Consider the following 26,980-nt stretch of genomic DNA (forward strand, 5'->3'; position numbering starts at 1 on the left):
ATCAGAGCTAGAGATGGCACCATGAAGTGTTTCACTTTGGCTTTGTCTCAGCTAGTCTCAGCTAGCTAGCTACCTCAAATAAAGAAGACCAAGACTTAAGTTCTAGTATCAATCCCAGTATTCTCAGACTCAGCTCTAAGCACAACTTTATTCAGGAAGTATAAGTTTAGAACAATCTCAGCCACATGAAACCTCTCAGGTAAATGACATTTAATTGTGCTCAGCTAGACTAGCAATACACAATTAATTAACACCTGCCTTTTAGTATGTCTATAGCTAGCTAGCTAGCTAGCTTCTCACAAACACATGTAAAAAAAGTCAATGAGCAGTAGGTGTGCCCCTATCAAGAGGGTGTGGCACCGGAAGTGGGCGTGGCCGAAAATTTCGCGGCGCTACAGGGCAGGTGATTTTTCTAAAGAAACCCCTATCTCAAAAGTCTGGCTACGCCCCTGACTGGTGTCCAATGTCTCTGATCTTTCCAAGTGTCCGGCCAGTGTCTCTGCTCAAGTGAAGTCATCAACAAAGACAGAGTCTGAGTGAGTTGAGTAGAGTATCAATATTCTATACTAAAAATCGGACAGCTCACAAAACTATGCCATGCATATTTTGTACATCACAATGAAAGCCTTCTGTTATACAGCTGCACCAAATTTTCGCGTACCCAGCTGCTAAGCTTACAGCTACTGTAAGTAGTTTGACGATAATCTGGAATGTCGGCCGTTTCAAGTACCTCATGAAAAGCTCTGACCGAGTCACTTTTCTGCTACCAGAGCGATATATACTGGCGTCTGTATAGCTAGGCCTAGTCCTTCAACTCTCTTAGCCGTAGTCAGGGTATTTCAGTGGGTGATTTTCCACCCACTTAAAATGTTACGTCACTCTGGTTGGAGCAGAGATAGAGTAATAGAGGGATTGGCAACGGGAGTAACTCACGTGATCATTTCACATTGATTTCATATTGATTTCCTCTCAACCATCCTTGATGTGCATTATTTCCTGGCACAACGCCCGCGAAACGAAGTAATATTACTTTTAGTTAGTTATTAGTCTCATGAGACTTTAGAATTGCGTATAGTAAGGCTACACGTGTCCTGTGCTTTATTTAAAGTGAAGTCCAAGCGTGGAAGAATTGACTGTGGTGCTCTAGAGCTTGAAAACTAGTTATTATTGGTCTGTGCCCCCTTTTAAGAAGCACTGCCGTAGCCAAATGATGTTTTGCCTACAGATCCTGCTTATTTGTGTCTATGTTGACGAACTGGCCTGCATACATTTCCTTGGTTAAATCTCTTTACATTTACCGTATAGCGCGAAATTTTCGAGGCACTTATATTTCGTGGATTGGCCTCTAAAAGTATTTTCGTTGCACAATGTTCGCGGAATGACTGCTTTCCGGAAGCCACGCCTTTAAATCTTGCACGTTATAGCAGGTAAAGAACGATTTTCGTGGACTTAATTTTCGTGTAGGATTGCTAACCCACGAAATCCACGAAAATTAAGCCCCTCGAAAATTTCGCGCTATACGGTATAACCAATGGAGGCTACAAAAGATGAAAAAAGTCGATGACATAGCGCATCACGGATAGTCACATTTTTTCGACCGTTGCCAATCCCTTTCCTTACTTTTATCTCTGGTCGGAGTAAGTAAATGGTACTTGCACCTATAAATCACCCCCTCAACATTTGCAATTAATAAAATTTCCCCGTACATCTATGTACAATGAAAACAATGTATTTGCTTATACAGCAACACATGAACAAGTATGAAACCACAATGTACTATTGTAGTAAATTGTGGTTAGCATGGGACCTTTGACGAAATATTTGGTCCTCTGAAATGTTCGGTCTTCCCGGACCAAATATTTCAAGAAAGCCATAATACTTGGTCCGGGGGGGACCGAATATTTCAGCTATCGCCTGTAATATTTGGTCCCCCAGTCCATTGACAGATAGCGATTGCAGCGGTCTGTTCAAAGTTATTATGGACATCTTCATGCAGATTAAGCCTATCTGTCAATGTAAAACCTAAAACAGATAGCCTAGCTCAGTATTAACTCGTTGTACAGCAGACCTATTTATACTAGGAGAATGTACAACATTGTGGGGGACGAGCGTGCGCGAATTGTGTATCTGGGTTATAGATCTATGATTCCAACTCATTATGCCAAAAGAACTGAGCGCACAGCTATAAGGCCACTCCAAGTGATACTCTGGTTTCTGGTCCACCGCCCGCATCAGATTTTATTCTTGGATTTTATCTCATTATTGGATTTCTATCTCCTACGCATGCGCAGAATGGTCCATGTGGTACAAAATAGTGTTTCATTTGAAAAATAATGAGTTCATAAGGTGAAATTGATAATGACATAATGAGAAAGCCGCTCGCCCGCATGCAATTAGAAAAACTTCAGGACCAGAAACCAGAGTGTCACTTGGGGTGGTCTAAAACAACAAATAACCGAGTAGTCTGATGCACAGGATTTGACCTGCCGTAGTGTCTGTGGTCACTGTGTTGTCCTATTGATCTAGATATGTGATAGTACTTAGGAAAAGGGCCCTTAACGCGGCAATAATTAAATTAAGCTATAGGCCAATTTAGTAGAAATGAAAAACATGGGCAAAAAATTTTTTTTTCACAGGTGCTAACTTCAACCCTTCCTCTACCTACCTGTAAAAATTTGGGTCTCTACGAAGCTTTAAACAGGTCAAACGCGGACGTTGAAGAAACTCACCGAACGTTCATTTTTTACAATGAAATTTACCGGCTACGTGAGAAAAGATGACAACTTGTACAAGACTATTTCATCAGCCCAGTACTTACAATCATCAAGAGGAGCCAGGTATATTATAGCTCCACTTCTTAACAAACATAATTTAGCAACAGAAATAGATTAGAAAGAGCAGCTATCTAGCTAGCTAGCTTGGCATAGATCCACTCTTGTTTCTTTAGATGTACGTATCCCGTGCCACTTGTCCTCATAAACACTCCATAACAACCTACAGATAAGTAGTAAGTTAAGATAGACACAATATCAATGTCACTTACATTCTAGCCAATAGACTAGCGTTTCTCAGGCCTCCGACACTTACCACCACCTAGGGGAACCATCAATATAAATGTTATACGACAATTCCACGCAGTTTCCTGGGCCCTCCATGATGTGATCACCCATCCCATCAGGCCTGTTACTACTAAGCACAATGGCAGTGATACCAGTACTAAATTAAAGGAGGAAAGCTTCTTATAAGGCTACTAATAAGTTGGATCAAGCCTTAGATAGATACGGACGAATACTAAGTGAAACACTACCTATAATAGATCACTTAGGCTTCCTTTAAGTTGTATGAAGGACAGAGACAACTTCTGTAGGCTCCATACAAGTGAGGATCTTTTATAAGACTGATACATTACACAGATAATAAGTACAAGCTTATAACAAGACATGAGAGCTTACCATTCGAGCGACGGGAGTCTTTGTCTCTTTATTTCTTCGAAGATCCTTCCTAGGTGCCAAGCAATCCAGCTACATAGCTATACTAGCTAGCTAGAGAGTCCTAGAACGCCTAGCCTTCATCTAACTAACTTGTCTTCTCCAGAACATCTATTACTAAGCTTTATGAGTATACGGAAGTGCCCGGAAGGCAATAATTGAACTTCAATTATTCATGCATGACGTTTGAGCGTAATTTACTCAGAGGGCGTTGCAATACCTTCGTAGCGTTCCCTCGAACATATCTCCGGAAAGAAAGTAGCTAGGAGGTCGATCTTGGTATCATTTTGAAGCTTAAAGGACGCGCTATCCGATTCAACAATAAAAACTGATTCGAAAATGCCCGCGTTAAGGGCCCTTTTCCTAAGTACTATCACATATATATCCAGGTTTATTATCAAGACCATGCTGTAACCTATCCTTGATGAAACACATGTTTGTAGCAAGTAAGCCTCCTGCAGGCGTGCCTATGTGACTCAGGCTGAGAAGGTCCCCATCTGAGCTGCCGTGACCCACTGCAGGTGTGCCTATCGCCTCAAGAGTCTCTGTGTCTTGTTGTTGATCTGAGCCCCACGTAGCTAGCTAGCTATATTGTGCCCATGCGCAGCAATTCACGTAAAAGTTGGTAAAGGATCATGATTCTCAAAACCAAATTATCGTGCTGATCCATGACATACATACATACATATGGACAGAATTGCAACGTTGAAGACTAGGTAGGGACTCGCTTCGCTCACCCCAAATAGTTGCACTGACAAGGTCAAGGAAAGCACTTCAGAGCTGTCACAACGTCTAGAATATTGTCATTTATACAACGCCGGACATGGCTCTGACTAGCAGAAAGATTTTACTGAAAGGAACTCTGTAACAAAGCCAAAGGCATGCGAATGGCTAGATCTACCATTCCCATGCAGTATAAAATGAGGAAGACAAGTGCTAAATGTGGCCGCGTACTGTCTTTGTATGTCCTAACCGGTCTGTACTTTCAGGACGCCAGAGATGTTCGAGGGGGAGAAGGGGGAAGAGTGCACCCAATACTTGCGCTATGGTGTGCGTTTTTTTGCTATTTATTTACAGCGAATCTTGAAGGTGATTAGCTTGCTCTTAGTGTATACATCTATACTTTTTACTAACTTCTATTCTGTTTTGCCATGCATTTCCTCTTCTTAAACTGTTCAAGTAACTCTTTTTACAGTGAGGACCATATATTTCAGTGGAGGACTGAATATTTCACGATACTGACTGAAATAATTTGTCTGGGTGGGACCAAATATTTCGAAATCTTTGGTCTCCCCAGACAAAATTCAGGCGGACCAAATCTTTCATGACAGACCCTTTGCACTGTACCAGTACCGTACCCTCGCGAAAATAAACCCATCTTGAATAAACGCCCATCCCCTCTTTTGCTTCGAAGTTCTTGCACGAGGGTATTTTCACTTGATTATAAGCCCACCCAGAATAAGAAGTTGAGCATGCGCAGTAGCTGAATGCCACATGTTCACTATTAATTTTAGTGAAGAAAGGAAGTTTTAGGTAGTAGCTAGTAAGACTATAATCCTTGCAATGCTGGACCAAGATCAGACATTATAACTTTCTCTGTATGGATCTGTTTGCCCCTGAAGATGTATATGCAGGGAACAAGTAGTCCTATATGCTGAGAAAGGAAAACACAAAGTCCAAGAAAGTTATCACACAGGCTAATTTTGCAGGTTACCTTGCCTTGGTTTTCTGAAACAAAGTACCTGATAGCTGCTCTGTAAGAGTATGACCTACCATCCTTCGAGAAGTTTCTGCTACATCTATAACATCAACAAGCAACGAATAGAGTCAGAATCCACTTCTTCATGTTCATTCTCTTGTCATGCTTTAATCATACTCATGCATTAGTTTATAACATTGTTGTTGTCAATAAAATGTTCATACTAAATGAAAATACAATAAGAATTGGCATAGCAAAGTGTAAACCTCGATTTGAGGCCGCGGGTGGGCGTATATTCGAATGAAAACTCGCCGTTCGCGATTAAACGCCCAGTCCCCTAATAAGCCTAGACTTCTTGCAGAAAAGGGTGGGCGTATTTTCGCGAGGGTACGGTATCTATAATAGAGATTCAGCGTTCTCCTAACTGTCCATGTGGTGTATAGCTAGCCCCCAGAGGAGGTTACAATTTAAACCGCGGCGAGACATGCTATGCAAACAGTGTTTGGCCTCGAATTCGCCTTCAACCCGCTGAGTCAGCACTTTTGTCTCATTCCTTGCAATTTATCTCTCTTGTATTACATCTCCTGTTAGTTTAAGAATCGTAGTAGTGTAAACCTATCACATTGCTATACCTGCTATATACATCAAGACAGGAGTCAAAGAACCAAGGAAAGTGCAGCAACAACTTGAAAGTTTGTGGCTAACTTAGTTTCTGGCTCATTGCTTCGAGTGCGACTATGCTACTCACTTTCTGGGTATTGTTAGCATCATTTGCTACTAGTATAGAGTGCTACAATCGTTTGCAGCCTTCTGGCTTTAGCTAGGATAGCTACTTTTCATGCTTTTCTTTGTAGGTTTCCGTACTGTATATCTTTTCTTTTTTCTCCATGCACGCACATTCCTCTGTTTAATTGTGACCAACCTCCTCTGGCTATCCCCCCTATACACTGCATGCTTGGTTATGTATACTAAAGCCCTGTCAATGATGTGAAGTAGATAGGGATATTTTGTAGTGCTGATTACGAATCTGGTGTTATTTTTGTACTAGCTACCAATTAAAGTTGAGTTAATGGTCGTTTTAAAGCGTGTTGGGGGAGATAACACTCGGTTAAATTATCTAGGGCAGAGAGTAAAACCGTCTAACGGAAAGGTGCGGATTTAAATAACTATACTTCTATTTTCTATCTATACTTCTATTCACTTGCACTGTTACAGAACAATGGCTACAGTTGCTGAGTATGCTGGTGAACACTGTAGAAGTATTGGCTTAACTATTGATCAATTTTATGAAGCACGTACTAAGTCCACCAACTGTGAAGATTACTATTAGGAAGGGACCAGTGTATGAATTAAGTCAAAGACGAAAATGCGCTGGCACTACTTGGATTAATTTTTATGAAGCTATTAGGGCAATTCGTGACTTATTATTCATGGCTCCTTTTGAGTAATGGTTGGCAGATTGGAGAAGAAAAGTCTGGGCTAATACGAAACAAAAAAAGGGAAGCTTTGTTTAAAGAACTGTTTTGTGGTGTGCATACCATTACCCCTACCAATGACAAGGCTAAGATTAGCCTCAAGTCCAGGCCGCGAAGAGAAAGGCAGCCTGGTATACCTTGTATATGCGCAGCGCCAGTGCTCCCAATAAGAAAATCATTTTGCTCTGACACAATGTCCTTACATATCTAAATTTGACCAGACATCCCAAAAATTGAAAGGACAAAGGCATGAGCCCCCCCCCCCCCCCCCCTCAAGTCAAGTATTTATCATTTTTGTCATTGTTGTCATTTTGAATATTGATGTTTCATCATAATTGTGTAAAAAATAAATATAAACTAGTGAGTCATTGTCAATCAGATCAGGTAAGCAATTTCGAACTTCTTCAGTATTTGTGTGGCACCAGCATCCAGGGTAGTATTGTAAAGTGCCTTTGCGATTGGAGAGTACTCAGTCAGCCTTGGCTCTTCCTGAAAAGAATCATCGCTCGTTGATGCATATCAGTCTTAGCATGATCCCTGAAGCTGGATGTATGTAGGTTAGTAGAGCCTACGATGAAGGCATCGTTGTAGTTTCTTGAGCCTCTTATCTTTTCATCGAAAGTAGTACAGATAGAACAATTAATGGATGCTACGTGGTCACGATCGTACTTCTCGTACTTAAGCCACAGAGCTGTGTTAAGCTCTCTATCACAGCTAGAAATCCAGTTTTGCACAGTCCTAATAGCTACACAACGTTTCTTTTGTGGAGGCTCACTGCTAGAACTAGACTGACTAACTTCTCCTGACATTTTAGCCGACCATGTGCATTTTGGGCGGACACGTGATTAAAATAACCGGAAGTTGTCCGATGTCCGGAAGTAAACACGAGCACTGTGCGCATGGGCAAAATAATTGACAGCAATTTCATCATACAAATTGTAAAAAAAACAGGCAAAGTTAGACGTATGACCATGTAGTTGTGGTAAAATGTTCATGAGCTGGAGGAAAAAATCAAATCATTCATTACAGAGCAAGACATGAGCGTGACATCCTTTCTTGATGATCTTCAGTCAAATACTATTCACACAAAAAATAGGCAAAAATGTTCATTGATGGTGTTCGTCAGTGCTGCATTGAGCTGTTAGCGTTAAATGTTGCAATACCCAAGTTGAAAATTTATGCGATATGCTTACTTCTTGAAACATTTTAGTAGGGTAAGAGTTGTAGAATTTTTGGGTTGAACTGACATCAGTAAGAAAAACAGATCTGATATCGCTAATAATAGAAAGTGAATAGAAAGTGAATAGCATGCATAGTCATCATAATATATATACCGTATTTACTTGATTAAACGCCCGGGCGTTTATTTCCTAGCAGCGTCTGTAGAGTGGGCGTTTAAACGAGATGGGCGCTTATTCGAAACGGGCCTTTATTGTTTTGTCTACTTCAAACTCTTGCTCATCAGCAGTTATTATGCTCTTTTTGGCTGCTGCCACAGCTCTCAGCTTCAATCTTAAGTCGGAGGAGTGGTGCTTCTTCTCCCTCTGTGTCCTCTCTGCCATCATAAATAGTATTCTATGCTGCCTTTGTTTCAGCTGGTTCCACATGCTAATTCAGCTCCACCCATATATGCCCAGAGATAAACACGAAAAAACTGAATAGGGTCATTCCATATCAATTCAACGAAATTTAAAATGTGACGTCTTCAGAATTGCACGAAACTTGGTACATGTGTGAGGAATAGTATGATAACATCTCAGAAAAAATGTTGGGTTTGTAAACAATATGGCTTCTGAGATTGAGTTAATTAAAAAATGCAGAATTTCTCCACTTTTAGAAACTGGCTGCTGTTAGTTAAACTGTAACTTTCTAACCAATAACATTCAAGACTAAGAATGTATATCATCTTGTTGCCTAAGAAATTCCGCATCATTTGGCATGTTGTATGGCTTCACTCGATAATGTTTGGGTATTGCATCTAATTAGTGTTCTTTGAACTCTGATTTCTCAAAAAACGCTGTTTTTCCTGTACTTTTTTTGAGTATCATGTTCCTTATACCATTCTCTTGAAGTGTGACAAGTTTGATTCTGGGATTCCAATGGGATCATGAGATATTTTGTGGGATGTAGTGTGATTTGGGCAATATTTGTGGTTTTTAGAGTCCTTAAAAAAATTTTGCAAAGCATTTCTGCATTCCCAATTGTTACTGTGCACTTTTCCTTAGTAAGTAAGCTGTGTGTGAGGCCCTTTGTTGTGGCAATATTGCAATTAGCAATATATCGTAGATTTTAAGTTGATGAGCGACATTATCTACGTTTAAAGGTTAAGCTAACAATTGTACGTTTTAGTTGTAGCAATGGTGATTTCATAAAAATTGAGCAGTATAAAACATTAGCATTAACATTTAAAAACATTAACAAGCCTAGCCCAAATGTTTGGTCAGTATTTCTGATGCAGCTTTAATCTCCTTTTTGGATAAATTCGATCTGTTCTGATTTGATAATCAATCGTTTAAAAAATAAAATCATATAGGCAACGTATAAAAATATCTATTTCTGAGGCTGGGATACTTGAATAAGCTGCATTCATGGCGCGTGAGGGTAAAGAAATTGTATACAAACTAGTGAATTGTGTGGTTTTACTTGGAAAACACCCTAGCTAACTACCCATTTTTTTGTGCAAACCAACCACGAAATATTCTCTGGTGGCATTTCAGTTTCTACTGAGATTACTCAGTGTCCATCTGCAGTACTATACTGTATCAGTAGCTATAGAGATGGTTCAAATAATTTTATAATGTGTGTAGTTTGCATGTGTCTGGGGAATTGTAAGAAATTATTGTTCAAGATGATGTTGCTCTCTCTCATAGTCCTCTGTAGTGCAGTACTCAAATGGCTGATATGTTTGTCGCCGCTCAATCAAATAGCTGGCGTGGTGTCAGTATTATTTTGCTGCTCGTATGGTCGCTGTAAACTTGTTTTAGCTATCAGTCGTTTTACATTTCCTTGGCTGAAAATGTCACTCGACCGAAAGTTCGAATTCTTCCTTGTGATAACATAAGTTCAGGAAGTTAGCACACATGTTTTAGGTACATTACACAACAAATATAAGGACTGTTTATTCTCTGAAACCACAAATATTGCCCAAATCACACTACATCCCACAACATATCTCATGATCCCATTGAAATCCCAGAACCAAACTTGTCACACTTCAAGAGAATGGTATGAGGAACATGATACACAAAAAATTACAGGGAAAAAACAGTGCTTTTTGAGAAGACAGAGTTCGAAGGATACTAATTAGATGCAATACCTAAAATTTATCAAGTGAAGCCGTACAACATACCAAATGATGCGGAATTTCTTAGGCAACAAGATAATATACATTTTTAGTCTTGAATGTTAATGGTTAGAAAGTTATAACAGTAGCCAGTTTCTAAAAGTGGAGAATTTTTGCTTTTTTTAATTAACTCAATCTCAGAAGCCATATTGTTTACAAACCCAACATTTTTTCTGAGATGTTATCATACCATTCCTCACACATGTATCAAGTTTCGTGGAATTTTGAAGACGTCACGTTTTAAATTTCGTTGAATTGATATGGAATGACCCAATAGTAAAAATTAATAGTGCTGACTATGCATAAAATGGGATGGTACAATTTCTATAAGTACTTGGGGAGCAAAGAGTGTAAGGGTACACTATTTGGTTCCTATATGATATGGGGAACAAAGAGTGTAGGGCCGCTCTTTGTCTCCCATATATATGGGGAACAAGTAGTGTAGGGGTACGCTATTTGGTTCCTATATGATATGGGGAACAAAGAGTGTATGGCTGCTCTTTGTCTCCCATATATATGGGGAACAAATAGTGTAGGGCCGCTGTTTGTTCCCATGAGTTTTATAGCGGTGAAAAGTACTTGCTATAATGAAAGCACCGCGGGTGCTGATGCCTCGGTGGAGGTGCCAAAGTTACATAACATAAAGCTACTATAGCTAGCTTTTATACACACATAAATTATTATCATGATGAATTTTGCTGCATGCAGAATCCAGGGAAACTCAAAGAGTGGGTAATGATCGACGATGATTGTTGTTAATAACGATCGACGCCAAAAGTTCAAGTCTAATGGCTGCAAGTCAGCAGAGCCTTGCAGCTCTCTTCTCACTCTTGCAGCTATCAATAGCTAGCGTTCTAGTGCAGAGCTAACTACTAAGTAGAGTAGCAACACTCGGTGAACAAGTTTTGCTACGGACTCTTCTGAAAAGGCTGCAATGGCATTCCAAGTAAGCAAAACTAGGCATAACTCGAGAACGAAGCTTTATTTTGCAAATCCACAAATACCAAGCCAAGAAAACATGACTAGAAGCCTATAGAAACTCTTACTTGCACTTCATTGATCCTTGAGCAGCTGAAACAGTCTACACATACAGACACACACACAGACACACAAACACACTACCGTATACCTCGCTTGCGCATGTGCACCGAGGCATAATTATACTAGCAGGAGTGTATAAACTCCTGATACTAGCCACAGTAGTTTATATAGATAGTGGCATGAAAGCATGTCCACGTGACTCAGTCTTTCTTTGTGCATACATTTTTTAGCGGTGAAAAGTACTAGCTATAATTCTATAGGGTGAAGTATAGTGTGGCATGAAGCCGGAGCATGTCCACGTGACTCGATCTTTGTTTCTGAAAACTGCGCCTGGGATTTTATGGCATGCTTGGTGAAACCAAAAACCACACACTGAGCATGCAGCCATCTTATTCCCCTTTGTGTAAGGTTTCCTGCAGGTGCAGTGCAGAGGAGCTATGACTATGCGCTATTTATTTTCTTATGTCACAGGATAATATCTATAATTATTATAGCTAGCGTAACTACTGTGGAGTACTATGATCGTTTTATAGTCTTTTAGCTAGCTAGAAGAGCAAGTTTTGGTGTTGTGCTTCCGTATATATTCTGTTCTTTCTCCGTATACTCACATAATTCCTCCGTGAAACTTGAGGAAACTTAATAACGTGAGGCCGCACCTCGTTTAGATAAATGTGGGCATGACATCCTGTCATGCTGCAGGAATGCAATACGGGAGTAACTCATTAGCAAAAGGTCAACCCATGTCGTACTTCCTCTGGGTGCAGTGGACCAGACATTTCAATAGATGGGCCCTCATTTTGTGTCCAACCCAAGAGCAGCTTGCTGGAACCCTCGCCGCGCAGAACTCCTGAGCGTTTGCTATGGCGTAGATTCCACAGTCCGTGCCGTTTATTTGGAGAGGATGAGGCTGATTGTTGGGACAATGACTATCGTCAGAGGCAGCACATGGAAACTGGTAGCACAAACTTTTCCCACTCCCTGTAGGCTGAACCACAAGACTTTTCTTGGCTCCGAGCACTGCCTTTATGACGCTGAGCTGCCACGTGGCGGCTTAAAGTTTACTTTCTTAAAGTGCTTTGAGAGAAGTCCAGTGAGATGAGCAGTGATCACACTCTTCCTCCATTGCTACAGTAACTCTTTCTCCACAGCTAGTACATGCAACTTTGTACATGCAACTTTGTGAACAACTGTATATAGTGCTGCCTATTATTTTTATAGACAGATGTCTCAATTATTCAGGGTATTAATTGGTGCACCTGCATTGGTGTTACCAGTAGTTTATGGTGTAGGATAAATTATCAGTTTATTGGTGTTAATTTAAAACTTCAAATTTTTGTTCAAGATTGTTTCCCATGTACATGGGGACCAAATAGCGTACCCCTACACTATTTGTTCATGGGAAATAAACAGCGGCCCTACACTCTTTGTTCCCCATATCATAATATAGGAACCAAATAGTGTACTCCTACACTCTTTGTTCCCCATGTACTTGAGGAATGAAATGGTAAGAGTGTACTTTTATCCTCACCCGCATAAAATACCTTCTGAGTCAACACTTTTGACCATTAATTTTAGTCCTCAAATTTCAAGAAAACACTATATTGTGCTAAGTAACCCAACTAGAAGGGGACCCCTAGCTATACCAATACCTCTGCTTCGCTACGGCTGTTGGCGCTTGGATGCAAACGTCCAGTGCTAAATCATCCCCTTAATATTTGGAAACCACCCTTTTCACCCGCTTGAGCAAATTGAAATAAACCCTGGTAGTGAATATCCTCCTAGTTTTTCCACAAGTGGTATTAAACAAAGTAGGGGGAGATTCTCTACAGCTAAATATTCTAAAGAAAGTAGAAGGGCTAGGCTCTATGTAGGTGCTATACAGACGCCAATGTATATCGCTCTGGTAGCAGAAAAATGACTGTCTGACAATTGAGGTAACCGGCCGACATTTCGGATTATCGTCAAACCTCTTTTAGCTACACTATAATTATTGCAGCGCTCAAAATTGGTGTAGCCGTAGGACAAGTGCATGCATTCATTGACAAAGCTGAATTTTGCTAGTATAAATTATAGATCTATAGTTTCATGTGTATAATTATATGATGGCTGTAAATTATATAGATGAACCTCTATAGGTTTAATATGCTTGTAATAATATTATAATGTTCCGAAATTATTCAGAAATTATATCACAGCTAGTCATCAGTATCTGGATGGCTGAGGACAGTCAGCCAAAGGATACACACTTGCACTCAGCTGCAAGTAGTGGAGACATAGAGGGTGTCAAACGTCTGCTAAACTCAAGACAACTTAAAGTAGACACCATACATTCTAGTGGACAGACACCTCTTCATCTTGCTTGTGCCAATGGGCACCTTCGTATTGTTGATGTCCTGGTTAATGAGTATGGTGCAGATATTGAGATCCTCGATGCCAATGGTTGCAATTCACTTGAAGTTGCTGCTAGAAGCGGTAACATTCAGATATTGTTCTTTCTTGTGCTTACTGCCATATATGGACAGAGACATAGCAAGAAATTAAGAGGATTATCCTCGTGTGCAGTGTGCACACTAAAACAAGACACAGCAATAATAGAACAGATTTTATTAAAATACTATCATGATACTCAAGCTAAGGAGCAAACTGGAACAGTGTTACTCACAGCGTTTAGTGATGTGCTTACGAATACTGAAAATAATTATAGCAATTTCTATCCGCCTTTCTTAGCAGCTACACTTGGTCTTACAAATGTTATAGACATCTTTGTTCATGAATATGGCTGTGACATTAATATCAAGGGATTTATAGGTTTAACCATTCTCCATGGGGCTTGCTTTGGAGGACATGTTCAAATGGTGCAAAAGCTTATTGGTGAGCATGACATTGATCCGCATACAACTACTAACGACAACAATCAGTCAATTCTCCATTATGCAGCTTTGGGAGGTAGTGTTGATATAGTTTCTTCACTGATTGCAAATTATGGGCTAAACCCTTGTGTTCTTAACAAGTTCTATGACTCGCCCCTTAGTGTAGCTGCTTTAAATGGTCATACGGAACTTGTACGAGCACTGATTGAAAAGCATAATTGTGATCCTTTTGCAACCAGTCATCACGGATCTACTCTTCTTCACCATGCATGTGCCTCTGGAGAAATACCACTTGTTAATGAGCTTGTAAGAAAGTATAAGCTAGACATAGCAACCAAAGATGAGGCAGGCTTTACATCTCTACATACAGCTGCTTGTCAAGGACGAACAAAAGTAGTGGTACATCTTATTAGCATACTGCAAGCAAATGTTAATGCTGTTACTGATAGAAATGAGAGTGCATTGAGTCTTGCTACTCTACATGGCCACAAAGATTTAGTTCATAAACTTATAAGTGACTATAACTGCAACCCTCATGTCAAAGGCTCTAAAGGCACAACTCTTCTTCACTATGCCACTCAAGGTGGCCACATTGAACTAATCGACGTGTTGATAACTGACTACAACCTTGATTTGAGGGTTAGAGATGATAACGGCCATACACTTTTACATTTTGCCGCCAGCTATGGCCAGTTTGAAGCATTGCAGCACTTAGCTCGAACAGAAAAAATAGACATTGATTGTCTCAATAAGAATGGTTCTACACCACTTCATCTGGCAGCATTGAAAGGACATAATCATATCTTACGTGTTCTAATAGAAGAGTTTAATAGCAACCCCTTTGCTAAAGGGTATGTGGGCCGAACAATTCTTCATTATGCCTGTAAAAATGGTGATAATGAGTTAGTGGACGAAATAATAGCTAAGTATGAACTCAATCCAATGATAGAAACTGATGATCGAAATACTCCTCTGCACATTGCTGCTAGGCACGGGCAAGTTGCAACAGTCAAACATTTAATCTCAAAGCATCATGTTAAAGTTGATTGCCGTAACAGCCAACAGCGTACTCCTTTGGATCAGGCAGTGCTATATGGACACAAAAATGTAATGAATTTACTTTTAAAAGAATTTACCTCTGATCCTCATGTCAAAGGCTTTGAAGGCAGAACTCTTCTTCACTATGCCACTGAAAGTGGCCATATTGAACTAATTGATACTCTGGTAACAGACTACAACCTTGATTTGATGGTTAGAAATGATAACGGCCATACACTTTTACATGTTTCTGCCATCTATGGCCAGTTTGAAGCATTACAACACTTAGCTCAGAAAAAAACAATAGACATTGATTGTCTCAGTAACGATGGCTCTACACCACTTCATCTGGCAGCATTGAAAGGACATAATCATATCTTGCGTGTTCTAATAGAAGAGCTTAACAGTAATCCCTTTGCTAAAGGGTACGTGGGCCTAACAATTCTTCATTATGCCTGTAAAAATGGTGATATTGAGTTAGTGGACGAAATAATAGCTAAGTATGAACTCAATCCAATGATAGAAACTGATCATCGAAATACTCCCCTGCACATTGCTGCTAGGCACGGGCAAGCTGCAACAGTCAAACATCTAATCACAAAGTACGATGTTAAAGTTGATTGCGTCAACAATCGTCAGCGTACTCCTTTGGATGAGGCAGTGCTTTATGGATACAAAAATGTAATGGATTTACTTTTAACCTTTGATCCTCATGTCAAAGGCTTTGAAGGCAGAACTCTTCTTCACTATGCCACTCAAGGTGGCCACATTGAACTAATCGACACGCTGATAGCTGACTACAACCTTGACTTGATGGTTAGAGATGATGAAGGCCATACACTTCTACATGTTGCTGCCATCTATGGCCAGTGTAAAGCATTGCAGCACTTAGCTCAAACAGAAACAATAGACATTGATTGTCTCAATAAGAATGGCTCTACACCACTTCATCTGGCAGCATTGAAAGGACATAATCATATCTTACATGTTCTAATAGAAGAGTTTAACAGCAATCCCTTTGCTAAAGGGTACGTGGGCCAAACAATTCTTCATTATGCCTGTAAAAATGGTGATAACGAGTTCGTGGACGAAATAATAGCTAAGTATGGACTCGATCCAATGACAGAAACTGATTATCAAAATACTCCTCTGCACATTGCTGCTAGGCACGGGCAAGTTGCAACAGTCAAACATCTAATCACAAAGTACAATGTAAATGTTAAAGTTGATTGCCTCAACAGTCAGCAGCGTACTCCTTTGGGTGAGGCAGTGCTGTATGGGCACAAAAATGTAATGGATATACTCATAAAAGAATGTGCCTCTGACCCTTTTGTCAAAGGTTTTCAGGGCAGAACTCTTCTTCACTATGCAACTGAAGGTGGCCACATCGAACTAATTAACGCACTGATAACTGACTACAACCTTGACTTGATGATAAGGGATGATAATGGTGATACACTTCTACATGTTGCCGCCAGCTATGGGCAATTTGAAGTAGTGCAGCACTTCGCTCAAAAAGCAATAGACATTGATTGTCTTAATAACAATGGCTCTACACCTCTTCATCTAGCAGCACTGAAAGGACATCAACATACTGTGCAATTATTTGTTAAAGAGTTGAAGTGTGACTCTAGCATCACGGATAACACAGGCATGACTATTCTGCACTATGCCTGTCAGAGTGGTAACATAGGCTTGATTGATTACTGTGTAGCTGAATGTAAACTCAAATCTACAATTCAAGATGACCTTGGCAACACAAGTCTGCATTTAGCTGCTTTCATGGGGCAGAATAAAGTAATAGAACATTTTATTAGCAAATACTTAGTAAAAGTTGATATTCGTAACAAAGAAAATGCTACTCCGCTGTGTCTTGCAGCCGAAAAGGGACATCGAAGCACTGTAAAACTGTTGATACAACAATATAGGTCCAACAAATTTGTTAAAGGCTTAAAAGGGATGACTCTCCTCCATTATGCATGTGCCGGACCTGTTGAACTGATAGATGATCTTATCATAGAATATGAGCTAAACCGTCATGCAAAAGATGATGATGGAAATACAGCTCTTCATTTAGCTGCTTTCCAGAATCAAATTAAAATTTTTAAACATTTAATTACCAAACGTAAATTGAATGTTAACGATTGCAACAATGAAACCTCTACTCCATTGTGTTTAGCTGCTCTATGTGGTCACAAAGATTTGGTATGCATGATGATTGAGGAATTCAAATGTGATCCTCTTATTAAAGGTTCCCAGGGCAGAGGAATTCTACATTATGCTTGTCAAGGTGGACATACTGATCTAATAAAAACACTGATTGAAAGTTATAAACTCAACCCAACAACTGTAGATGATTATGGCGATACTATAGTGCACATGGCTGCTCAAAATGGACATATGTGTATAATGCAGTATTTGAAAACTGAGCTTAATGTTGAGATGGATAGTCGCAACAAGGCAATGGTCACTCCTTTGTTTCTAGCAGCTCAGAACAGACATGTTGAATTAGTGAGATTCCTATTAAGAGAGCTTAAATGTGATCCAAATGTCAAAACCCTTAAGAACGAGACACTTCTGCATTTTGTTTGTGCTCAATCGGAACCAGTTTTGCTGATTGAGCTGATTTCTGAGTTCAAACTTAATCCTTTAGCTGAAGATGACAATGGTAATACTGCTTTACACATGGCAGCTCAGTCTGGACATGACCGACATGTAATATTACTAGTCTCCAAATTTGGACTCTCTGTCGATGCAAAAAATCATAATGGTACCTCACCATTGCACTTAGCTGCTAAAAATGGACATTCAAAGGTTGTTGATGCACTCATTAATGATCTGTGTTGTAAGTTGGATGATTGCAACAAAAATGGTCAAACAGTACTGCACATTGCTTGCTTTTTCGGCAACTTACTGCTTGTTAAGATGTTATTGACTGTTTACAAAATGTCTATTTTCTCTGTTGACTTTAATGGGAACACACCTCTTCACCTCGCAACTATTGGTGGACATAGCAGTTGCGTGGAGCTACTCTTGTTTACATTCAATGCCCCAGTTTTTGTGAGAAATAAATGTGGACTTACTGCTATGGAGGTTGCTAAGTCTAATGCCGCCGAAAGTATTTATGCACTGTTTAAACGATACATGAAGGAGCAAAGTTCTCATATCCAGCTCACCTACCAAGAACATGAAACGCTGGTTAGAAAACAGTATAGTGGACACAAGCATCTCGGAAGGTTATTGTTAATGGGGCACCCAGCGGCAGGAAAAACGACTCTTATCGAAACATTGAAAAGAAAAGGGATTCTAAGTAAAGTGTTTGGACGTACAACGGTAGTTGCACCTCACACAGCCGGCATTGTTTCTAGCACACTTGATAGTGATCAGTTTGGGCGGATGATCTTCTTTGATTTTGCAGGTGACCCTGAATACTACTCTTCACATGCTGCTATCTTCGAGAATTTGGATACCACAAAAGGTGTAAACATCTTTCTGATTGTGTGTGATTTAGCTCAAAACAAAGACATTCTAATCACCAGATATGGTTATTGGCTTTCATTTTTAACCTACAATACTCGTCAATCAAGTACACCAGCATTAGTTTTGCCAATAGGAAGCCATGCAGACATGATTAACAAGCATACTGCTTCTGAGAAACTTTCTTCACTTAATGAAGTTTCCGGTCGATTCATTTCTACTAGTACTGTTAACATGCTACATATCAAAGAAAGCATTGCTCTAGACTGTCGTAAAACAGGGAGCATTGTAGACAGCATCAAAGAAGTAGTGAAAAATACATCATCATCAGTGCCTCCAGTTGGACTTAGCCTTGAAAGCACTGTTCTTCTCGGCTTACTGTTGAAAGACTTTGCACTTGTCCCGGCATGCACTCTTCAAAAAATTGTTTCACATATTGAGCAAGTTAAATTTCCACTATCTAACGAATCCCATAAAATTGTCAGCCTTCTGCAAGAACTACACGAGTTTGGTCTGATACTGCTCATCACGAGAAATTGTGTATCACTTGAGGACTATTGGGTTGTCTTGAATGTATCAACACTCACATCTGAAGTGCATAGCAAACTATTTTCTACTACTAAGACCGAACTGACAAGTGATGTAGATCAACTAAAACTAAGTGTTGGTATCATTCCTGAATCGCTGCTAGAGAAATTACTACCGAATTACATTAAGAAGGAATGCCTGATTCAACTCCAATATTGTCAAGAAATCGATGATATTTATGTTGATGACGATCACACTTTAACACAAGTGCACTCGGATGAGAGACCTTCACGGAAGTCACTTCTTTTTTTCCCAGCTCTTTGTAAACTGAATTTAGAAGAAATCTCCTGGCCAACCAACACTGACAGACAATGTGCTCTTGGATGGTATGCAAAATGTGCTAACAATAATTTTGACTACTTTCCCTCACGCTTTCTGCATGTTCTGATTATTCGACTATCTTTGAGCTTTGCTCTAAAGCAAAGACTTCCAACTAATCGTAGCCTAATGAGCAGTCTTTCAGGTAGTATCTGCTCCTCATTAACTTCCTTGAGCAGTATTGCCACAACAGCTGATATTAGTGATGTGGAATCGAGTTTATTCGAGGTACACACCTTTAATCGTCGTTGCCATGTCTGGACAACTGGCCTTCACTGGCTAATGGAAAACGGAGTGGAGGTTTTTGTTGACATGCCCAAAGATACAGGCAATAAGGGACTAGTGGTAGTCACTAGAAGCAACAATGACTGTCGAGCTGAGTGTGCAAATACTTTGCAGAAAGTTATTCAGAAAATAATCGAAGCTAAAGTCGAATTTTGTCATAGTATTTCACCTGCCGTGTATCTACTTGATCCAGCCAAGCTCAGGGACACGTCTTTCATAAATGCTAAAGACGTGCCGCTGTATACACTAAGTGATGTTGAGGCAGCACTTGCTGAAAGCTACAAAAAAGCAGTCAGTACTGACGGACACCATTTCTCCTCCCCTGTGGAGTTTACTAATCTAACACGATGGACAATGTCCTACTGGAGTAAGTTTATCAATTGTATGTAGTATTATACCTCGAGGCGTAGCCGCACGAGGGATATGGGTGTGTGTCCAGAGGAGGTAGAATCTTTTGTAGCATCATCTGTTCGCACAAAGTTTCTATTTAACTTATGAGTTAGCCTTGCACTAAAGCGCTATTGTTAGCTACACTGTACAAAGCCTCGAGACCAGGCCGTTCATTGTCTGAAAGAACACCTGGTCAAGTTCCAATGTAGAACTCGTGTAATTGGTCCAGGAATTTCTTGGACCAATAATTGCCCGCAACAACTATACTTGCCCGTGAATCTAATTATGATGCTTACAGTAACATGCAGCTAGCTATAGTATTGTTGTGTTTGCGGTTACCGCAATCATGTTCACAACTACTCAAGCCTAACCACTCGCTGACTCAGCTAAACAAGTTCTACATGGGAACTTGACCAGGCGTTCTTTCAAACAACGAACGGCCTGGTCCTACACTGTACATGTACAAGAGTCAGAAAAGAGCTGCAAAGCTGTAGAGTGTCATTGCGAACTTTAACCCATTGCGGATACACCCCTTTTTCTGCGCATGCACATTCAATCCCACATGTGTGAGATCCTGAGACAGAATTGCAGACAAAATAAAATATCTTCTTCTTTTCATGAAGGTACTCGTAAGCCACGAAGCACTACAATGCTAAACCCTATTTGTTTATTCATTGACAGGAAATGCAAAATACTTAAACTTCTACATTGTAGATCATCTACATGGCAGTTGCTTCTATCCTGAAGATCAATTGCAAAAAAACCTCAACATTACGTTATATACAATAATAACTTAACATACAAAGCAGCTATAATTACCTCTTCTATAAGACTCAAATAGTTTTTGAGCGAAAGTAAAACACGGCGAGAGGCATTAGCACAGCACAGCTTATCGTTATTTAAGCTTTACGCTTTACAGTCACTGTGTGAGGTTATGATATAAAAAGAAAGAAGGGGGTGGCTTGGCAAGTTGTGACTGACAGACAGGCATCACTAATATAATGCTGCTGAGTATAAATACAATTGTAATGGGACAAACACATAACAGAACCCTAACCCTAATTTAACCCTAAAGTTATACCAAGAAGCACCCCATAACAGAGACATTGTTATTAAACCACTATAGCTAGTTCTAGTAAGCTCGTATGCAGTTTGCGATACATCTGTTACAAGGGCACAGGTATAGTTAGACTCGGTCCCAGGCCTTATAATAGAACGAAGTTGAAAAAGACGACCTAGTGTTATTTTAGAGACAACGAGGCTGAGAACGAGGCTAATTAAGGTATCAGTGGCGTGTACAATGGGGGGCTTTGGGGGCTTGAGCACCCCCCTGTCCTCCCAGACAACCATGAAACTAATCGTATCACTCAGTAGCTAGCTAGCTAACTGTGCAGCTCTATCTCATTGACACAATGATTACAAGTCATGACCACGCCCAATTGAGCATGTGCAATCAGCATTGCCATTCCAATGTTGTTATGTAATGCTAGCATAATAGATCCTCTGCACTATCCCAGTCACCTCTTGCTCCACTGAGAGATACTGAGAAGCAATGACTAACACTAGAATGACTGGACATCCCCATTGTGATTGACCAGTTTGCTAGGATGTACCCCAGGAGAATAGTGCACGGAGATCCTACAAGATGACTGACTCATAATTATGTCTTATTATCACGCTATGCATGTATTAGATCCCATTTGAGTGTATTAGCAGGAGTGTATTTAGCAGGGAACTATGAGCTATAGTACCGGTACTATAGATTACTCTGGGCTACAAACTACAACATTATACATTGTATTGTCATTTACAAGAAGATACACAGAAAAATTATTGTAGCTAGATGCTTTGTCTAGTAACATAGTAACAGAACTAGAATGGAAGAGAGAAGCTCTAGAGGAGAATAGTAGGAGCCGCTCTTTTCTTAGGCAGTGTGCTGTACTTTTTTGCTGCAAGGCTGCATGGGGGAGGAGCTGGATGTATGAAAGATACGCTGCAATAAATGCGGGGGCGTAAAATCGCGCGCGCATAGCGCGCGGCTCCATTTTTTTCTGTACTTTTGAGCACCCTCCTGCTTCAATCTCTAGAAACGCCCCTGGGTATAGTGGAAAGTACAGGGAACTTGAGGACCAAGTGACTTGCAAAAGTGTTCTGTAAAGTTATGAGTTAGATAGACAAAGTAGATAGGTCTGTAGGTTAAAAATGCATGCATGCATCGGCAGCACATTCCAAAGCCTTACTATACGGTTGAAATAAAAATGACGGGTGGTATTGTAGTGAGATACATTGTGTACAAGCTTGTTGAACGAGTTTTTCTACCTGAGGAAAACTTGATGTATAGCACTGGATTATGTCGAAGTTGTCAGCTGGCTGTTACAATGCATAATTATATCAAAATTACATGCACAATACACTGCATGATTAGCTTGCGGTCATAACTATATATATATATGTTTGGTTCTTTTCCCCGTGTAGATCTCTTATTTCCAATGGATACCAGTGATGTAGACAGTGCTATAAGAGAAATTTCTGGAACTAATTGGAAGCTTCTGGGGATAAATCTCGGCATTCCTCTCAAAGATCTTGAAGACATTGACTCTGAGACTATAAAGATCAAGAACAAAAAGGCTGAGATGATCCAAATTTGGATGACAGGTGAAAATAGGCCTACATGGCCAGGCCTTGTTGACTCACTCAGGAGTCAATCAATTTTGTTGAATCAAGCAGCAGAGAGGGTATCTATGGAGCATCGTAAGTTTACCAATCCGTCGTAATGCACAATAGACTCCTTTGTTTTTTTCATGTTAATTAGCAAGGCTTTGGGATATTCAAATAGTCTTAAAGCAGAAAGATAACCATAAAAATGACTGTATGCCTGTACGTTTTATTTACATGTACTACATACTTCACCTTTTATTTGTTGCAGAAGTCCCGCTGCAAAGAATAATCCTTGATGAAAGCAAGTCCATCAGTCACCCAGACATGGACTTCCTCCAATCGTTTGCTGCCATCATTGGCTCTCGATGGCAGTGTCTTGCTTCTCTCCTCTCCCTCACCTCTGAAGATATTGTGAGCATCAAGAAAGAGTCAAGAGGAGCAGAACCCACCAGACAAGCACTCGTCATGCTGCAGAAGTGGGCAGCTAGCGACACGGCAACTTATGGGCAGCTGCAAGAAAGACTATGTACACTTTCAGTATTTCATATTTGATCTATCATCATCACACCATGCACTACTGCAACAAATAGACATTTTCAGCAACATGCATTATGTTAATTAGTGCACTGAGCCCACACGTCATAACAAACCCACAACATGCACTAATTTACAATAGTCATACCACAGCCTTTACAATTGAATATTTATTTTCACAGCAGTTGACACACATTATGTTCATATCACACTTTTTTAATTTTATTGCACATTCTCATGTAGTTTATCACGTCAGTTTATGATTTTGTTTTATGCTTGTAGCTAGTGACTTTGAGCTGGCCATTGGATTAGCCCCCCCCCCCCCCCTTGCCGTGACTCTTCATGTAGATATTAGAACGCTAATCAGAAAATGTTATTTAGCTATATATAGGAGCCCCCCTCATGTACCTTACCTGTTGAATTGATCACTTTCAGTAATATTAAGTTGTTGTGCCAGTAATTGTGAGTGTATTATACAGATCAAAAATGGATTAAAATCATGAGAGGGGAGGAGGGTACATACGTGATGAATTATATAACACAAAATTAAAACAAAATCATAACCTGAGTGCGTTAATACAACGTCATGTAAAACAAAAAAATACACACAAAATAATGTCGATTGCAAATGTGAGTGAAGTCTATGCGGTACCAGTTATTTGCAGCAAAAAGGGTAATAACCTGTCTGATTTGTAATCTTCCATGCCGTGCATGTACATTCTTGAGAGTATCATAATGTCAACAAGTTTACGAGAGTCGGTTTCTGTTGGCTCAATTTTTTCGTCCAGAGGAGGACTGAATCGATAAAAGGGAATGCCCTGAGCCTCACAGCTGGTCTTGCATCGATCAGCAATTGCCTCAGATTGCCCGAGCTGCATAAAAATACAATTATTCATAGATAATTATTAACAAAGGTAGAAATGCATTCATACCCTTACGGGATAGTTTTTTTAAAGTCATATGAGCACAATGAACAGCTGTCACTTACAGCATCGCTAAGCATTCTGAATAGATTCTGGACTCCCACAAAGATGCTGATCTTTTCTAGTCTGCTGGGAGGGAAAAGTCCTGATCCCATGGACACCATGCAGGATATGGGCATCCGTTGGTTCTTTGCCTGGTAAAATGACTGAATCTTGGCAAGTCCTCCGTCACAAGGGTTATTGGCCATTACACCACCATCAACGTAGTTGTCCAGCTCACTGAAGTAGAGGGGAGCAGCACTTGAATACCGAGCTACCTTCCAGACTGGCTCTGTTATCAATGAAAAATGTACGTATTGAGTGGTATCTATAAGAATACACATAATTTATGTATGATTACTTGCGGCTGAACGTTTTTCACTATTATCATGCTTCAATACTTATTATGGAACCTACGTGTGCTAAACTGATCATCAAAGCAGTTGTTGAAGTAATGGATGTTCATGGGTGTGTTGGACTTGTCCACAGCTGTGATCAACACTCTGCAAAGAAGAACAAATACAGTGACAACGCAAAACCAATCAATGCACAACAAAACAGTAGTACAATACACTCAAAGAACAAGGAGCATAAAAAAATTATGTTGTGGACTAGTGAGTGACCAAGGAGCATAATTATGTTTGGAATAGTGGAGTGACTTACTTTGGGTGCCTGCGGTCACACATTCTCTGTTCAGTCCCCAACACTTCCTGTAAGAGCTCCTCTAAAACCTTAGTGTTGTAGCCACCGAACCCCTTCTTGCTTGAAAACACCTTGTCCTTGAGACGGAAATACATTCTCCTCAGTTGAGGGATAGTCATGTCTGCATAGACTAAACCCAAAGCCATTATTCCACCAATGCTGTTGCCAATGATCCAATCAAAAAGCTCGACAATTCGTTTCCCGGTCATCTTTTCTATCTCAAAAAGGATCTCCAGTTGAATAAGTCCTCTCATTCCTCCACCGTCTAGGCTCACAATTCTGGCTCCTCCCTGAGATGCAAACTCCATTGGAGGAGGGGTTACATCGTGATCAAACGGAGTGGCACACCTCTCTCCATTGTCAGTTCTGCACCAAGTTGTCATACAGTATAAGTGTAAGTATAAATATAAGGCATACGTTCAACGCTCACATAACAGTCATTCAGTTTGTAAACATAATTGATTCCTTACTTGAACATTTGAAGTTCTTGCTGCTGTAGAAGATACACGTAGGCTTCGTCAGGCCTGATTGAAGTAGAGCCAATCAAACGACTTCTCATGTGGTTTTCAATCTGATCTGAGAGGACATGCTTTGCTCTCTTGAGCCCATCATCCACAGGGTTGGAGTCATTGCATGGGATGTCCACCTCTTCCTCAGGGCTGATGCCATAGTACAGGGAGCTGGATGAGGGACTCTCTACCACACAGCCTTGCTTACACCCGACTGATACCAGTAAGGGAACAACATTGTCTTTCTGTGGTGTGCATGTATGGAAGGGTGTGAGTTGAAGGTGTGTGTTTACACGTGTGACGTGTGTATATACAAAATGTATGTACAAGCACATTGGGCTTACTCTATTTTCAATGGCCATGCCAAGAGGTGTCTGCTTGAAGTCATTCCTGGCATTACAGTGGGCACCAAACACAACAAGCGTCTTGATAATAAGTTCATCTTCATTCTGTAGGTAATATAATTATATGTAAAGACTGTGGATCATTGTTAATATAGACAATGATTAAGAGTAGGAATGATGATAGAGTAAATCACTCTCAGGAACAGTGGATCACTTCATATCCGACTAGAAAAACATTTGCAATGTGAAAAATTGCTAGAATTGGCCAGGGGAACCACCAAAAAGCGTGGAAACAAGAAATCTGCTAGACGAGAGCATAACCTCCAATCCGTTACAACGTCATGAACATGTACAATACATTACATAGACTTGTGTTCCAGATCCATCTACCAGCTTCCATCCACCACATCATTCCATGCAGGTCACCAGTACGGTCCGTGCATGTTACTACGCATGGGTGGACTGTGTGTACCTGTGCTCAACACTGCATGTATTAGGAACATCAATTCATCACAAATCATCATGATGTATAATAAATACGTTGTATAATTATTGGCCGGGAAAACATGGAAAACTACCAGTACGTGTGATTGACGTTGTAACGGATTGGAGTTATGCTCTCGTCTGATTTCTTGTTTCCACCTTTTTGGTGGTTCCCCCGGCCAATTAAAGGCAAGAGGCAACATTGAACATCATGCACGATCAAGTAAACACTACGATGCTACCTTATGCTGATACAGTGATGGATCCTACAGAAGGTCTCAAAGATAGAGAGACGAGCATTCTCAATGAAGGCTCCTTTGCATGCAACTAGCATTTTTGAGGTATTCCACAAACTCAGTGATAGGATCTCGATAAGCGTAAGATTCCTGTACAGAAGGAACGTTAAGTGCACGAAAGAAAGAGAGAGTGTACATGGCTTACATGTTTGATGATTCTAATGAGGTCTTTGAGCAGGGTCTGTCTCTTCTTGCTGGTGATGACCGAAGCTGTCAGGTAACGGAAGATATGAGGACAACACGTCTGAATAGCATTTAGGTAACTGGAAGAAAGAAGTTTGTGTATAAGGTACAAAAAACAAGGATATTCCTAGGCATGGGTAGGGGACAAAGCAAACTTAGGGGCCCGGGCCTACTCGCCTGTCTTAACCCCCTCCCACAGCACAGGGAGATGGTTCAATACTGACTCACTGTCTCATCGATTTCCCTCCTCAGTTTAGCGAGCTCTTCCAAAGCACTGTCCACTGTCCCAGTCTTGCA

The 26,980-nt window shown here is 40.3% G+C and overlaps 2 protein-coding genes and 1 long non-coding RNA gene across 4 annotated transcripts; 1 reads left to right on the plus strand and 2 right to left on the minus strand.

Annotated features, from left to right (window-relative positions):
- Positions 1–377: 377 nt before the first annotated feature.
- On the plus strand, positions 378–23,761 carry LOC135331864 (uncharacterized). 2 transcript variants are annotated; one of them, XM_064527133.1, is made up of 4 exons: positions 378–536; positions 13,242–19,989; positions 22,488–22,763; positions 22,939–23,761. In XM_064527133.1, exons 2-4 carry the CDS (start codon positions 13,260–13,262, stop codon positions 23,220–23,222), a joined length of 7,290 nt encoding a protein of 2,429 aa, XP_064383203.1. In that variant the 5' UTR covers positions 378–536; positions 13,242–13,259; the 3' UTR covers positions 23,223–23,761. The 2 variants fall into 2 exon arrangements, with proteins under 2 accessions (XP_064383203.1, XP_064383204.1); XM_064527134.1 differs by having other exon boundaries at positions 389–536; positions 13,228–19,989.
- Positions 2,841–3,633, minus strand: LOC135331969 (uncharacterized). The gene is made up of 3 exons (XR_010393085.1): positions 3,453–3,633; positions 3,044–3,093; positions 2,841–2,994 (listed from the first exon to the last, which is right to left on the minus strand). It is a non-coding gene; the product is annotated as an uncharacterized LOC135331969 (long non-coding RNA).
- On the minus strand, positions 23,517–26,935 carry LOC135331916 (85/88 kDa calcium-independent phospholipase A2-like). The gene is made up of 9 exons (XM_064527205.1): positions 26,912–26,935; positions 26,646–26,763; positions 26,447–26,590; positions 25,722–25,826; positions 25,339–25,622; positions 24,830–25,234; positions 24,584–24,669; positions 24,193–24,458; positions 23,517–24,076 (listed from the first exon to the last, which is right to left on the minus strand). Exons 4-9 carry the CDS (start codon positions 25,737–25,739, stop codon positions 23,846–23,848), a joined length of 1,290 nt encoding a protein of 429 aa, XP_064383275.1. The 5' UTR covers positions 25,740–25,826; positions 26,447–26,590; positions 26,646–26,763; positions 26,912–26,935; the 3' UTR covers positions 23,517–23,845.
- Between the last annotated feature and the right edge of the window lie 45 nt (positions 26,936–26,980).

The sequence above is a fragment of the Halichondria panicea genome, chromosome 2 (assembly GCF_963675165.1).
Source record: "Halichondria panicea chromosome 2, odHalPani1.1, whole genome shotgun sequence".
Classification (NCBI taxonomy): Eukaryota; Metazoa; Porifera; class Demospongiae; order Suberitida; family Halichondriidae; genus Halichondria; species Halichondria panicea.

Excerpts from the sequence above, each read along its gene's own strand:
- LOC135331916 (XM_064527205.1), bottom strand. Across the intron at positions 24,670-24,829 it reads TGTGACCGCAGGCACCCAAA|AGTGTTGATCACAGCTGTGG; the intron begins GTAAGTCACTCC and ends TCTTCTTTGCAG. Across the intron at positions 24,077-24,192 it reads TCAGAATGCTTAGCGATGCT|CTCGGGCAATCTGAGGCAAT; the intron begins GTAAGTGACAGC and ends ATTTTTATGCAG.
- LOC135331864 (XM_064527133.1), top strand. The coding sequence starts at position 13,260 with ATGGCTGAGGACAGTCAGCCAAAGGATACACACTTGCACTCAGCTGCA. Across the intron at positions 19,990-22,487 it reads ATGGACAATGTCCTACTGGA|ATCTCTTATTTCCAATGGAT; the intron begins GTAAGTTTATCA and ends TTCCCCGTGTAG. Across the intron at positions 22,764-22,938 it reads GAGGGTATCTATGGAGCATC|AAGTCCCGCTGCAAAGAATA; the intron begins GTAAGTTTACCA and ends TATTTGTTGCAG.